The 15,626-nt window shown below is 38.9% G+C and overlaps 1 protein-coding gene across 2 annotated transcripts in view; it reads right to left on the reverse strand.

The window, feature by feature from the left end:
- SLC1A1 (solute carrier family 1 member 1) overlaps nt 1-15,626 on the reverse strand; it is an 85,000-nt gene that overhangs the window by 17,298 nt on the left and 52,076 nt on the right. For both annotated transcript variants that reach the window (XR_014018117.1, XM_081262127.1), the window contains exons 3-5: nt 4,059-4,151; nt 2,109-2,223; nt 693-735 (exon numbers count right to left, since the gene is read on the reverse strand). Coding sequence is in view for 1 of the 2 variants with exons in the window: in XM_081262127.1 (XP_081118253.1) it covers nt 693-735; nt 2,109-2,223; nt 4,059-4,151 (251 nt within the window). In the remaining variant the exon portion in view is untranslated. The remainder of the gene's footprint in view (nt 1-692; nt 736-2,108; nt 2,224-4,058; nt 4,152-15,626) is intronic.

Here is a 15,626-nt window from a genome sequence, read left to right on the forward strand (position 1 = left end):
TTGCCATTTTTGTTGGTATACACAGAAGTTTCTGTTCATGTAATTTATGTAAATGAATACAGCAGTTTGTGATAGACTCAGCTGTCTTGACAAATGGAAGAAAAAGACTTGTCCGTGGAGTGAAGAGATGTCAAACTTTCCTAGAGGGGGAAAAAAAACCCTATGGCTTTGTTACATTGCTCTTCAGAGTATGGGTAATGGACAAACGATGGTTAAAGAAAAGAAATAATCTCAGGAATGCTAGCTATGTCATGTGTGTTAGATACAGATTGCCAACACCAGAGCAGCAAGAAAGAGGAGATAGAAAGCTCTTTTTCTAACTGTTGCACTGCATCAACAGACAGTCCAAATTTCTTTACAAATGTAACATGATTCTCCATAATAGGTATTGAAGGCCACATTTTAAGTCACTCATTGTTTGACAGATTACTAATTGCTCCATTTGAGCCCTTTTGAGGGAAACTGCATACGGGAAAAGGAAGCAGTGTAAATTATGACATGCATTTGACTGTTGGTTTGAAATCAGGGATACAAAACAGAAAAGCCACTGAAACTCTTCATTCACAGGTGCACTGCCTACTGCCAGGTTTGATGGGATTACTTCCATTTCTTGGGTCATAGAAGGAAAAAAAATATCTTAACTGGTAATGGGAAGAAGAGAGAAACTCAAGGGTAAAAGTCATTAATATTACCTGCTGAAAACAGGCTTGGACAAGGTTCTCAGGGAACATATTCCTGTTGGAGACATGAAAAGCAGTATTATAGGATGGCAAAAAAGTGGGTTTTTTTAATTATACTCAAATACATTGATAAAAAATGAGTGTAATATAGAATGAGTACTCTGATTTCTCCTCTGGCCTCTCTTTTGAAAAACACTTCCTTGTAATAAGATTTATTTCTTGTTTGCCGAGCCTTAACTGAGTATAGAATGTTCTCCTAATCAAACGTCACTTAACCAGTTCACTGAGTAACTACAGTTGCTGAGCCCAGTGAAAAGCTGGCAGGTAGACACTTATAGTTGAGAGACAATTCTTTAATTTTCTGCACATTTCAGTTTTCATACATGAGACAATATTTCTACTAATAATCTGTTCCCAAATTCTTTATGCCAATTGCAAATATTATTGTAATTATTGAATTAAATGTTAAAGCATTGAAATATGGCTGTGAAAAAGACAGTGTGGTTTATATTAAAAACTAAGCTGAATGCCTGGAATCTCAATAGAGGCCAATGACTAAAATTTTCACTATTAAATTTGATATGAAGAGACAACTTAAATAAAAAGAAAAAGTGGAAGGATTTGGCACTTGACTTTCTTTGCAATTTTGAAGGGTTTGGGTTGCTTCACTCTACAGAAACTCAACCTGGAAATTGTAAAAGATGCATTTATAAGGGAACCATATGCAACAGAAATTATGAAAATACAATGAAGTGATACATTGAAACAAAGACTGTGACCCTACATCAAAAAAATTGGTGAATAAATGCTTTTAATTTTTAGGTAGGAAAAAATATGTAATACAGCTCCTATAACTTTTTTTGTGTGTATGTGTGTGTGTGGGGGGGATGTTGCTGGGGATTGAACCCATGGCCTTGTGCATGCTAGACAAATACTTTTATCACAGTGTCACACCCAGCTCTCCTAGAACACCTTTTGTGAGTCTCTGATTTAATTGCTACTTTAAGTCGACAAACCTATTTCTGGCTCTGTTTTAGATAAGAGGATTTTTCCTGTACAGTTAAAAAAATTGTATTTTTCCAAGTGTGAGGTTTTCTCCCTACAATTAAAAACAATGTGTATCTCCAAGAGTGCTACGGACTGACCATACAACCCAGTCCGACATCTTTATACAATAAAGATACTTTCTGCATCTCTGTCCATCCTAAATCATTACAGAGGACACTGTTGCTTCTAATCCTCTTGGAACCATGACCAGCAAGTAGTAATTACTTGCCATGTAATTTGTGGGGTCCAAGGTAAAATGAAGATGCATAATAATTTTAAAAATTACTAAAAATGTCAAGATAGAAGAGCATTAAAGCATGCACATGGCCTTGGCCTCCTGTAACTACACAGCTGGCACAACCAGGAAGCTAAGACTCTCACCTGATCAGGTCTAACATGGCATCTACTGTGCTGACTTCTGGGGTGTTCCCCATCCTGTCGATTTCAGACACCTTCTGGGTGACACCAGGTTTGATGCTCACCACCAGCACAATACCTATGATCAAGGACAGTATCCACAGTGCATTAAGAAACTTCCAGGCCATGTGTGGTGGCATACGCCTGTAATTCCTGTAACTTGAGAAGCAGAGGCAGGAGGATCACAAGTTCAAAGCCTGCCTCAGGAACTTAACAAGTCCCAAAGCAACTTAAATCAGACCCTGTGTCAAAATAAAAAATAAAAAGGACTGGGGATGTAGCTCAGTGGTTAAGTGCCTCTGGGTTTAATCCCTAGTACCAAAAATGTGAACATAAAAAATAAAGAACCTTCCAGAACATTTGGTATCCTGGTGCATTCTTCTAACACTGTAATGAGGAGACCTGAAATTAACCAAATGCTGAGACATTCGTGGCTTCCATAATTACTTCCCCATTGAAATTCATAAGCAGAAGGAATTCTGCCCACCCCCACTTTAAGCATCTAAGAATTGCTTCTGGAAATACCTATTGATGAGAATTCTTTTCTTTTCTTCAATTCATGAGATCAACCTAGGCAGGTGTGCGGGTGAAGGTACTTCATTTCCTAGTACAGGGAACCTGTTGATATCTTTTGTAATTTAGCCCACAGACGCTGGTCATTCTGCAGGTCATACAGAACAAGCTTTGTCTTGTCTATCTTCTTTACCAAAGGCCTTGGAAGAGCTAGAATGCTGTATTGTGGGCGAGTGTCCTTCAGGGGTGGAATGGAGAATAGATAGACAGGAACTGCAGGGAGAGAAGGTGCTTCATGCTGTAAGGAAGACCTGTCTGCATGCTAGGTCATCTAAAAGCACCATTGTGATCTCTGGAAATAATGGGTTTCTGTCTCTCAAAGTGTCTAGCAGAAATGGGAGGTTGTAGAAGAGACCAAGGCATTGAGGGATGTTTGACTAATAGACAGAGAGGAAGAAAAGATATTTCCATGCCTTTCTTGCTCCTTTCCCAAGAGGAGGAAGTACTAAGGGGACTTTGGAGTGTAGAATGGGTCAGTTTTGCTTGTAGGACCAGTCGCTGGGCAGTAAGAGGGCTGTGGATCTTTTCTTTATGGCCCACTTTCCCCTGTCAGGGCTGCAGAAGGGATATATACTCAGTTAATTATAAGGCAATATCTTGCTTTTTCTCTGCTATTTTTTCTTTGTGCTGGATCCCCTTAAAGAGATACAACTTTGGTTTAGGGCTGGGCTCAGGCCCTCCTAAGCCCCTCAGCCTAATACCACTAAAACTTCACCATATCCCACTTCTTACCCATTCACTGAATGAGGGTTGCAAGGATCAGGCTGGCTGCAACATCTGAGAACATTTCCTTCCTTTCTTCCCACTCTGGGCACCCTTCTTAAAATGTCATGCTAGGTCACAAAAGATCTTGAAGCTATAAGAATAGCTCTTCCTTTATTAAAACTTTCTCTTTCTTCCTCGTACAAGTGGGATTTATACTTAGCAATACTGTTAGCTGTTAGCATTTGGTAAAATGTGAAATGCACTGAAATCCTACCTTTCTGGAAATATGTATCATTATACTCAGTGCCACTATTAGAGATTAATTATCCAGTTTAAGATTACATAAGCTCTTGGCTTCACTTTCTTCAACCAATGACTCTGATAAGGTATGGAACTGTCATCCACTTCCTTTTTCTTAGTAGAGACTCTAATAAGCAGTACCATGTCTAAAATTATGTCAGCATTGCATTGCCTTCACATAACAGGTGCAATGTAGACTTCAAAGCAAAAAGTTCCAGGGTAGTTTGACATATTACTTTCTGATTTAAAATAATCTTCATTTTTAACACTCCAACTACTTTTTGGATGAAAAGTCACAATTGTATAGGGGAATAAGGATTCAGAAATAAATATTACCTAGAATTACAGCAATGATGGTGGTACAGAAATAATATACTACAGCACGCAGTCCAATTTTTCCAGATACACTGGAGTCCAGTGCAGCAACACCTGGAAGGAGAGGAGGGAAAGGTCAAATTCATTCATTTTTAAAAGACAGAATTCCAGCTGGGCCTATAATCCCAGCAACTCCGGAGACTGAGACAGAAGGATCATGAGTTCAAAGACAGCCTCAGCAAAAGGTGAGGCGCTAAACAACTCTCTGAGACCCTGTCTCTAAATAAATTACAAAATAGGGCTGGGCATGTGGCTCAGTGGTTGAGTGCCCCTGAGTTCAATCCCCAGTAATACCCCCCACCCCCCAAAAAAGACAGAATTCCAGGATTGGTGATTCAATTCTTAGGGTGTGAAATGAGGAGCTGAGAGGCCCATCTCACACAGTTTGGATAAGACACAATGGGTAAAAGAAGCATTTAAAAATTCCCAAGCTAAAAATTAAGAAATAGAGACCCGGGCAGGCTAACCGATTTGGTCTCTGTTGTTCTTGAGGGCAGTCATGAAGCAATTACAAGGAGTATCTCTTCTGCAAGTGCTCTAAGAACCTTACCAGGATTTGCATATTATGTCACTCAATATCCTTTATGATAAACTGATAAAACTTTCCTGGAATTCCGTACTAAGGTAACAGTTTATCTTGAAGAACTGAGACAGTACTCTTTGTCGCTTAATAAAAATCATGGGTGTCATGATTGTTTTCACGTCTATCTTTTCTGTCAGGAAGCTCAGTCAAGTGAAAAAGTAACATTTATGTGTGATTATAAAAGGATTGCATATTCATTACAATTAACTAGAACAAAAATAAAGATGAAAATAAAAGACTTTATCTAACCAACCACAGTTAATAAGCCAGTGAATTTTTCTCCAATATTTTTTTCCTTGATGTTTTTAACCCACTGTCTTCTTAATTTTGTATTATAAGCATTCTCTCTCATTGTTACAAACTTACCCTACTGATAATTTTAATGGCTACATAATCTCCCTGATCCTAATGTACTAAATCATCATTCACTTATTGCTAGATCTTTAGACTGTCTCAGAACCTGATTCAATAATAATTCTTGGTAATTTCATTATCTATCCTTCCTAACATATTTCCTTCCTCTTTTCATGATTTTCAAATTGCTTCTAGTTGAGCAACTTTATGAGATGCCTTAAAATTTCTGTTTGAAAAAGGCACAGGTTCTGTTTCCAAAGGCACAGGTGATTAAGAGACTTATGGCCACATCATTGGATCTAGTTTCAAATAGTCTTGGGATACCAAGAGGAGTGTTGCCTAAATTTAAGGGGGGTTTCTGGAATGCCAAGGACAGCTATATTAGAGGTGGAAGGCATATATCTCTGCTTGCTAGAAACCTTTGCCCTCCATCAAAAATGCTTGTATCGTTGGAGTTGTGGCTCAGTAGTAGAGCACTTGCCTAGCATCTGTGAGGCACTGGGTTCAATCCTCAGCACCACATAAAAATAAATAAATAAAAATGCTTGTATAAATGAAGTCAAATGATGCTCTCTAAATGGACTTCTATGAGGGGGATGGGAAAAATTGAGAAACAACTAAAGCAAGCTGTCATTTAAGATTTCAGACTTTAACCTATATAAGTTCTAAAATGAAGATCATGTTTTTGAGTCAAATTATCATCATAGAAAGTTATTTTGCATTTTCAACACTTATGAGTTTTCCTATAACTGTTTGCAAAGCCCTAAGTACAGGGTAACAGGAAAAAAGAAGAGGCTGTCACAAGGCAATCCCCAGGGAAAGGTAGTAAACTTGTATGGCTAACAGGATGCTCAGGCAGTTTTATGGTTTCCCCTCCCACTATAAAAGGCTTACCCTTTCTTTTAAGTGACTGGGGGATTATGCTTCTCACATGTAATGGTACATACGTGACAGTTAGGAAAAATCTGCAAGGACAGTATCACCGTTATGATGACAGATCTAAGTCATTTCTCACTTTACACACCCTATATTCCTTGGGTTTGATTACTCTTCTGGAAGTTAATATTTTGAGAGAGGGAGCCCTGGCCTCTTTAGCAGCTACCCAGGAAGTTGTTAAAGGGCCATTCAGCAACCTCCAGGACAAGGTTGTGTAATCACAAATGACAGGCATGTTACAAGAGTCACATCCTAGAATATCTTTGATGACAGAGTCTATTCTCCTTGTTTGGGAAAAATGGAATTTGGTGTGCTGAGGGGAACTTCTTTCCTGACAGTAAGGCATTGAAAAATGACACTTATGCAAAGAACACCAATAATAAGCTGAAGGCCACAATTCACAAAAAGAACCAACAATCTCATTTTTAATTTAGATTTCTCTAATAAACAGCAAACAATAATGTAAATATGTTTGTTATTTTATGATTTTTTAATACTGTATGATAATAAAATGTGCCTATTTCATTTTAGAGCTCAGTCTATTATTTTTTTTAAAATATTTATTCTCAATATCTTCATTTTACATTTATGTGGTGCTAAGGATTGAACCCAGTGCCTTGGGCTTGCTAGGCGAGCACTCTACCACTAAGCCACAACCCCAGCCCCTCAGTCTATTATTTTGACAATTATAATTATTTACAAAAATAAGGGTAGGTTAAAAAGAAACAAGAAATTCATCACTTTAACACAATCCTATATAAACTACAGAAGCACCTGTAATCCTGACTTCATGTAGGATGTATTTTCAGATATACTGTCCTTCTTTGGTAGATGTCCAATTTAAGCATGTTCCAGCCCCTAAAGGGCTGATAAGTGACAGATTCACAGGGTAGTTATGGAACCGTTCCCTGGTATGTGTTTGGTACCCTCTCAGGACTTTATTCCAGCAGTGAAACAAATTAAATCTATGTGGGTAATTGTTTCCAGCATATGTTAATATGTCTTAATTTGTCTTAATGATTTGGCCATGGGCTGGTGCTTCCGATTGTACTTCAGGACTCAGCTGGCAATAAAAGCCTTCAGAATAATGAGTTTCTTGGTGGAAATATCTAGGCAAATACCTCCTGGAGCAGTCAATCAGCTCCTCTCAGCAGGAGCACGGCAACTATCTTGTAGTCACTGTTAGTAAGGGCTTGACTTCCCATTCCTCTCATCTATCTCATGCCTCCAGTATTCCTGGATATAGCAGAAAACTCTGTACTTTTCTACTCTCTTACAGTTACACTTCTACTTCTCCAGTCATCAGTATTGGTTGTGGGGCAGAGCAGCACCCCAAATCCAGACTCTTGGATGACTTATAATGCATTCTTGGGGATATGGTGACTAGCACTATAGAGGGAAGGGACATATACAAGGAAAACAGCCTAGCCTTTGAAACCCTATATAATAGAACATTTCAGAACTTCAGAACTTAATAACTATGAATGTCTGTGTGGATGGTCTGAACACCCCACCTGTCAACAATGATGGTGATGATGATGATGATGATGATAATTATAACAAAAATGATAATAATGATGGCAGAAGCCACTATACTGACTGCAAATTACTCAGTCAACTCCTTTCATTCAAGTTGTAATCCTCAGAGACAGGCATTATTATTATCCTCTTTACAGAGGAGAAAGTTGTGGCTGAGAAAGGCTAAGTAATAACCATGAATATAAAGCTGGGGAGGTCAGTGGTGAAGCTGGGATCCCAGTCCTGGTTTGACCCCGAAGACCATATTCTTAACCACTATGCCACTGTGGTTTCATTCATGTGCTGCAAAATTCTAGACTGGTGCTATCCAGTGATACTTCCTGGGATGTGGAGATGCTCTGTATTTGTGCCATCCATTGAAGTAGCCACATACTACATAAGGCTAGTGAGCAATTGAAAAGTGGCTACTGTGCCATAGGAATTGTATTTCAATTTTAATTTAAATTAATTTCAACTTAAATAGCCACATACAACTAACAGCTTTCACATTAGACAGCTCAATCTTTAGACCTTACTGGAGTGTTCAGCATTTAGTGGGTGCTCAACAATACTGAATGAACAACTCAAGTTTAACTCCATTATGAAATTTGGTGAAGTCTCCTGACCTTGCCAACATAGGGGCAGGGAGAGGAAGAGATAAAGCACAATCTCTGGGCACATGGTGCCATATTGCTCCAAAGCCTGATGCTTATTCTTCTCTGGGTCTCCAGAACATTCAATAAAGCACTTTATGAATGTTTTCATGTCAAGCTTTCCACATGATGGGGAGAGCTACACTTTTTATAGGTCATCTTCCTTTTATCAACTGAGTCCATTCTAAAAGTCTATTTGTATGTCAGAAAAGTAGAACTCAGCAGGTAGCCTCCTTAGAATCACTTGTACATAGTGGTTAGGTTGGGTTCTCAGGGTAGCCAAGAAAAACACTTGCCAAAAGCTTCTGAGTGAAAACATGCTTAACATCTTTGTGTCTCTCAACTTGTTTTTCTTTATTATGGTTCATCTCCCTCCCACAAAGTCTTCTAGACATTTTCCCCTTAATAACCACCTTCATGAAATTTTAGTACCACAAATTATGTGTTTATGTACTAAATGACTACATTTGCTTTTTACATAGAATAAAATCCCTCCCCTCCCTTGTCCCTGCTGCTCACTTCAAATCAGCTTTTGCTGCCTTTAGGGTGATATTGCCACACTGGGAACTAGTGGTCAAACTTAGTGAATATTTGCCATGCACATGGCACTATAATCCAGGGATCAGACTCTGAAGGTGGTGCCTCTCCATCCCTAAGCAGAGATAGGTAGGACAGCATGTCCACATGGCTGAAACGTGGCCCTGCCTTATGCTGGGTTTTACTCTCAACATCCACCTGGGTTTCCTGCTCTCAGGCCTGGTGCCTGGAGAAATCTAGGAGACCTCCTCGATTTATAGTTCCAGAAATTCCTTCCTCCTGGGAGCTAATGGCTGTTCCACCGGAACTGACAAATGACAGAAGACTGTGTGTTCATCCATCACAAAGCAGGTGCAAGAGGATCTGCACAGACATTAACACAAGTGTTGAAAAGCATTTACAGTAATGATCCTGTTGACTGCAATAATAAAAAATAAGGCTAGAGTTTTATATGTCTTTTTTGTATCATTTTTCTGGTAAATTGTTTTTATTATAGTTTATAAAGGCTGCTGATCTGTGACAGATTAGAAATTTTAAAAATGGGATTTTCTCATCTAGTTTAAGAACTAGATATTTTGTGAAGCCCTGGTGTACAGAATAGGTTCTGTGGACTTTCTGAGGATCAGGTGAGACTTAATGGAGCAGGTGAGACTTGATGGAACACCTGAATTAGACAGAAAAAAAATGCACAGGACTCCAGTTACCAATAAGGCCAGGATCATCCTTTGAACCAGGACAGTTTTGAGTTGGGCTATGGCCTAGAAACAGGGATAAGATCCATGGTTGTCCTTGGAAGTGGGGGGTACCTGCTAGTGCTTTATTTTAGGAAAAAACATTTGCTTTCTTTACCACAGGAGGAGGCTCTGAAGAGCTGGGATGTTGGCTCTTGGCCAAAGCAGTAATCATCTGAACTTTTTATAAAAACACTGCAAAGGAAGCAGTGCCTGGGCCAAACAATAGCAGGTTTTAAAAATAAACATCCAAGAGCAAAAGACTCGTCAGAAAGCCCTTTGATGAAGCTGCCTCCCACAGGAGAACAAAGTTTTCATGACATTCCCTATCCATCTTGCAGTTAAGGTATCAAAATTAACTTTGTCATTGGGAAGCTTTTTATTTTTTTATTTTTTATTTTTTTTATGTACACACATAAAAGTTTATTCAAATGATTGTTACAATTAAAAAATAAAACTGTAAATAACCCTCAGTCCAAAATCAATTTATAAAATTACATGATGAAATATTATACAGCTATGAATATCCTGATGAATTAAGTTCAGTATTCACATAAATCAGCAGTACAAAACCAGAGCAGTATAAAGGATGATACTATATATATGATCATCCATGTGTATATATTTATTTATGTACATATGGAGGATATACATAGAAAAGTATAAATATGGAAAGACATTGACCAAATTCCTCATAATGCTAATTTCTGAAAATAGTAAGAGAGGAGATAGAAAGTTCATCTCAAACCATCATCTATCTGGAGACAAATGGCATGGGCATGTGCATATGTGCTCATGTATATACATCTAGGAAGAAACTGAACTGTAAATCATCCTCAGTGTAATTCTAAATGAAGATGTATTTTTATTATAGTATTTATGGATTTTTTATATCTTCAAAAGACAATCAGGTGGGTCAATTTTAAAGAATTCATTATGTAATAAGTAACCATGTCTCAGTTCATTTTGTGCTGCTATAACAGAATACCTGGAGTGGGTAATTTATAAACAAATTATTTCTCATAGTTCTGGAGACTGTAAGTCCAAGATCAAATTGCTGGCATCACCTTCAGCCCTCATAACATGGCCAAAAGACAAAGGAGCTAAGGGGGTATGGTGCTGAACTCACTCTTTTATAATGGCGCCAGTCCCACCCATAGAACGATTGCCTAATCACTTCTTAACAGTCTTATCTCTTAGTACTATTTACAACAGCACTTAAATTTCTTTTTTTTTTTTGCCTTTTTTTTTAAATTTTTTATTGATTATTTAAAGCATTACATAGCTCATGATATATCATCTTTCATACATTAGACTCAAATTGTGTTTTGAACTCCCATTTTCACCCCAAATATAGATTGCAGAATCACATCTGTTACATATTCACATTTTTACATAATGCCATATTAGTGTCTGTTGTATTCTGCTACCTTTCCTATCCCCTACTATCCCCCCTCCCCTCCCCTCCCCTCCCATCTTCCCTCTCTATCTCCCCTGCTGTTGTTCAATTCTCTCCCTTTTTTTTCCCTCCCCCTTGCCCCTCATAGCCTCTTATAATTTTATGTATCCTTGAAGGTCTCCTACCATTTCCATATGCTTTCCCTTCTCTCTCCGTTTCTCTCCCCCCATTCGTCTTTGTTTACTGTAGTCTTTTCCACATGCTCTTCCTTCCACAACAGCACTTAAATTTCAACATGAGTTTTGGAGGGCACAAATTTTCAAACTAGAGCAAACAAGTCATTAAATTTCACAAATATCCCCTTCATTTTTGAGCTCAAAATGCCTCGAGACTAATTAAACAAAAAATTCTGGTATGCCAAGCATTACATTAAATAATGAGGTCAAGAAGAACCATATCTCAAAAGTACAAAACAGAACGTTTCTTCAGCAGTAAATCACAAAGATAACATCCAGTGTAAGCTTCTGGCTTCCTTGGACATGGCCAACCTTGAAAGTTGTCTACTTCTACCCAAAAAAGGAAGGATCTATGATATAATGTGTGTGAAAAAAAAAAACAAACTATGTTTCCCAACTACAAGTAGGCTGATGTACTTTTTAACTCATGAGACAACAGTGTAGTGGAATATAGGTAGTCTTCATAATTTGTGAGCATGCAATTAAATGATGCTATTCCCTGGCCCACTAAACAGATTCACTAATGTAAGTTTTCTGCAAGCCAAGTGATTGTGTCCCCTGCAGTGATATTCCAATGAACTTATAACCTGCAAATCATTGTGAGTAGAAAAAAACATTTTTTCCCCTCACTCATGACTCTAGAAACACTGATATTAAAAGATGCACCACAGAAAGATACTATCTGTAGTGGCCAATTAAATCAGAGAAATGTTAATTTTTAAGTCAGTCTCTTCGATATTTATAATAAATATTCTGGCCTTTTATGTTCTGAAAAGCCTTTACAGTTGAGAAGACTGTTCAACTCATGAATTCTCACACTTAAACGGATTTCTTATATGGGTCACAGTTAAAACTTCATGGCTGCCATCTGAAATAAGTGTACTATGGATCTCATCATAGACAAAGCTAGTGTATTTTAGATGCATATAACTTAGGATATATAATTAGCCTGTACTAAACAGGATGTAGCAGCCCTTCCAGAGTGGGATAACACAGAGGAAAGGCTCAGGGTGACACAATTCAACTTTTCTTTCCCCCTCATTGTCTTCTCCACATCAGCACAGTTCATCTCAAATTCTTCCTGTTCCATAAATCAGTCCCGTTGGCTAATGCCCTGAGTCTTCCATTGTTCTCATCTTCAGCTCCTGATCACTGCAGTGATATTTCTTGTAATTGCTGATACACAAATCCACAGTAGGGTGCCTTAATGTGCTAGCTTCCCATCCCTTAGCAAATCCAGGAGAGTCCACAACAGGCACCAGTCACACCACGATGAAGTAGTATGCCACACTCATTATACACCGCTTTTCCTGCAAAATCAGTCTGGGCTCTCAAGGGGGCTAAAAATCAAAACGTCCACAAAGTTGTTCTCGTTTCTAGAGGCCCCAGGAGTGAAATCTGTTCCTTCACTTTTTTAGCTTCTGGACAGCACCCACACTGCTGGCTCGCTGCCCCCTCCCTCCATCCTCAGGATCACAAAGGCAGAGAACACATCCTTCCACATCACCTCTCTCTTTGGGAAGCTTTTTAGTCTGTCATTTGACGGTGCTTCACAATTCTGAATGGACACAACATTCAAGAATCTCAGAGTTGCATAGGAGTTAGAGCCTGCTATGTGGACGACTCCTATCTATCTCCAGGGGAGTCTACCTGCATAGAGATAAACAAGCATGGGCTCTGCTGAGACAGATTGGGCTCAAATCCCAGCCTTCTCCTCCCAGACTCAGTTTCCTCATTGACACAGTGGAGGTTTTAAGTGCCTACCCCTCTTTAAGGGTGATGGTGAGGAGCAAAGTGAACAACCTCTCCTTGCACAGCTGTCATGAGGATTAGAATTAGTGTCTATAGCATGCCTGGGACAGTGCATAGACTAGTGCTGGGCAAACAGTCCCCAATATTACAGAATGAATGATCAATATGATGCATGTCACTGAGCAATGAAAGGCACAACAAACACGAACTTATCCCCCCCTCTTTCATTCCTTCACTATATAATAACTAAAGAGATCTTCTGAAGTCGTTTTATACTCTGGTATAAACCTCCAATGGCACCGAAGATAAAAGAGAAAATTCTCACCCAGCAAATGAGAACCTATCTGCCTTTCCAGTCCCAACATGTGCTAACTGCCCACCTCATCACTTCCCATCCCTCTTCTAGAGCAATCCATGCCCTTCCCACCTCTAGGCCTCTGCACAGGCTCTTTCCTTTGCCTGAGTTGCTTTACTCCACTCTTCATTTGGCTTTTAAGCTCTTTTCTGAAGGTACTTCTCTGAGTGCGGACCCTGATTTTCTTGCTTGGAGTCCTGTGTATATCATGTTTCATAATTTTTCATCAGTGAGCTCATTATTTAACATCTGTATTTCTCACTAGATGGTAAGCTCCATGAAGTCAGGAAACCTAGATATCTCCTTGTCCACCAAAGTATACCTGGTGCCCAGCACATCAGACATGTTGATTGAATAAATAATGTGGTTACACATATATCATTGCCTATTTCAGATTTATCTCCCAGGCTCTGGCCCCTGGGCAGCAGAATGTTCCAGTGTGGAATTCATCAGGCCCAGGTGTTGCCCTTATGATCTGTGTGATCTTAGAAAAGTGGCTTAATCCCTCTCCAACCTCTTGTTTCCTTATCCTTAAAGATGCAGATAGGACCCCACCTACTCCACTACTTCACAGGGTTGTTACAAGGAGTCAACAAACAAGTTCACGATTTTTGAACTATGAAAAAAAATTTTTTTAATTCCCTGGAGAAAACAAGGCTGGATATGATCTCACTTTGTTAGTCCAGGGCACAGGGAAATCTGACAGCCTGGATTAATACCCCTGGGAGATTAAAAGGCAAGAGAAAAGGCAGAGGGGAGTATGCAAAACATATTTCTGTGCACACTTCACCTATACATCTTTATTTCTTAGAGACATTAATATAAAGAACTTCCTTAAAATAGGTGATATCATCACCCTAGACTAATCTTTGAAGTAAACAAAATAAACCAGTTCTTGGACAGAATCAAGCAAGGTCACTTTATAGCCACTGTCCACATTTGATGTTCAAAACAAGTGTCAAGAAGCAGTGGCTGGTCTCTTGATTCTTTGGTAGACCGTGGGCTGTTTTAACATTTTTTAATACCATAGAGTGTTGTGGTATTTAGATTTGGGGCCAATTGTTCAGAAGATCCCATAACATTTTTAGGAGGCTTATTGTTCAATAAAAACATTAAACACACCCCAGAGGATCCGAGGTATTTAACTGTTCTCCTTTAAAGTTCATGAATGCTTTGACATCAGCAGCCGGCTTAAGGCTCAATGGGAGGTTTCTGTTTTTCTGCCACAACATAATTATTATTATCATTATTTGACAGTTTGCTTTTCCTTATCCTATAAAATTGGTAGCTAAGGCTTCTAGGCAGAAGCTTCTTGTATGCTGGTGAACTTCACAAACTGTTAGCAGATCAAGTCTTTTTATATTGTTTTCATTTCCTGAATTAAGGCATTTGGTGCCTCACATGTATGTAGCTAAATCCTAATATTGAACCTTGAAGCTCCTGGTGCCAATTCAGGGATTTTCTAGAAACTTTTGACAGTGGACAAAAAGAAGTAAAAAAAAAAAAAAAACAATTATATAGTATTGTAGATGCATTATTACACAGAACTAGTATTACTCCTAATTTAGAGTTGAGGACACATTAAGTAACTCATGCATGGTTTCCAGGCTGGTAAATGGCACAATCAGGATTCAAACCCAGGTAGTGTGGGTTTGTACTCTTAACCACTAGACACTCCTGCGCCTCTATGATGAACACTTCCCCACCTGAAGCTTATTCAGGGTGTCCCTTTGTAGAAAATGGCACAAGTGGCAGTCACTGCTATAACTTCCCTGTGCCTATAGGCTCAAGTCCACACAAAGCCACTGAAGCCACATGCTCACTCTTCTATCCCATTCCTCCTCCCTGTGTTTCTAGTACATCAATTAAATCTCACTGCTTTCCCAGATGCTATGCATTCAGCCATTTTCTTCTGTCTAGAATATCCTTTTTCCTTTCTCTTGATTCCTATCTTTCCTTCAAAATCCCACCTCTCTGTTCCTTCCACTGCTCTCATTCCCACAAAGCACTTACCACATAGCATTGTAATACAGTCTCTCTTTCTTGCTAGGATAGGATTTAATTTACTGTCTTGCATGCCTAGCATACAGCCTGGCTCATTGAAGATGGAATGAATGAATGAAGTCTCCTAGGTCTATGCATTCAACACACTGGAGGATCATTAAAATCCCTGCTGGGTTTCTCTCTCCTTTTTAAAGAAACACAACTGGGTTATCTTATAGTAAAAACAGGGCTGCAAACTAGTCAAGTAGCAGTTTAGGCATAAGAAAGCTCATTCATGGTTGACTCTTGGGCTTCATAGTCTCAGGGAGAGACTGAAGCAGGGCATGTTTATCCCCTGCCACTTTTCATGTTATTACTGGGCAAATGGCACATCCATTAAGGAAACTTTACTTCTTTTACACTTTATGTCCCTTTTGTCTTTGGTGGTGGTGGGGAAGCATTACAGAAATCAAATTAATATAAGTCCCTTGG

Source organism: Spermophilus citellus (assembly GCF_964194105.1).
Source record: "Spermophilus citellus genome assembly, chromosome: 2".
NCBI classification, from domain to species: Eukaryota; Metazoa; Chordata; class Mammalia; order Rodentia; family Sciuridae; genus Spermophilus; species Spermophilus citellus.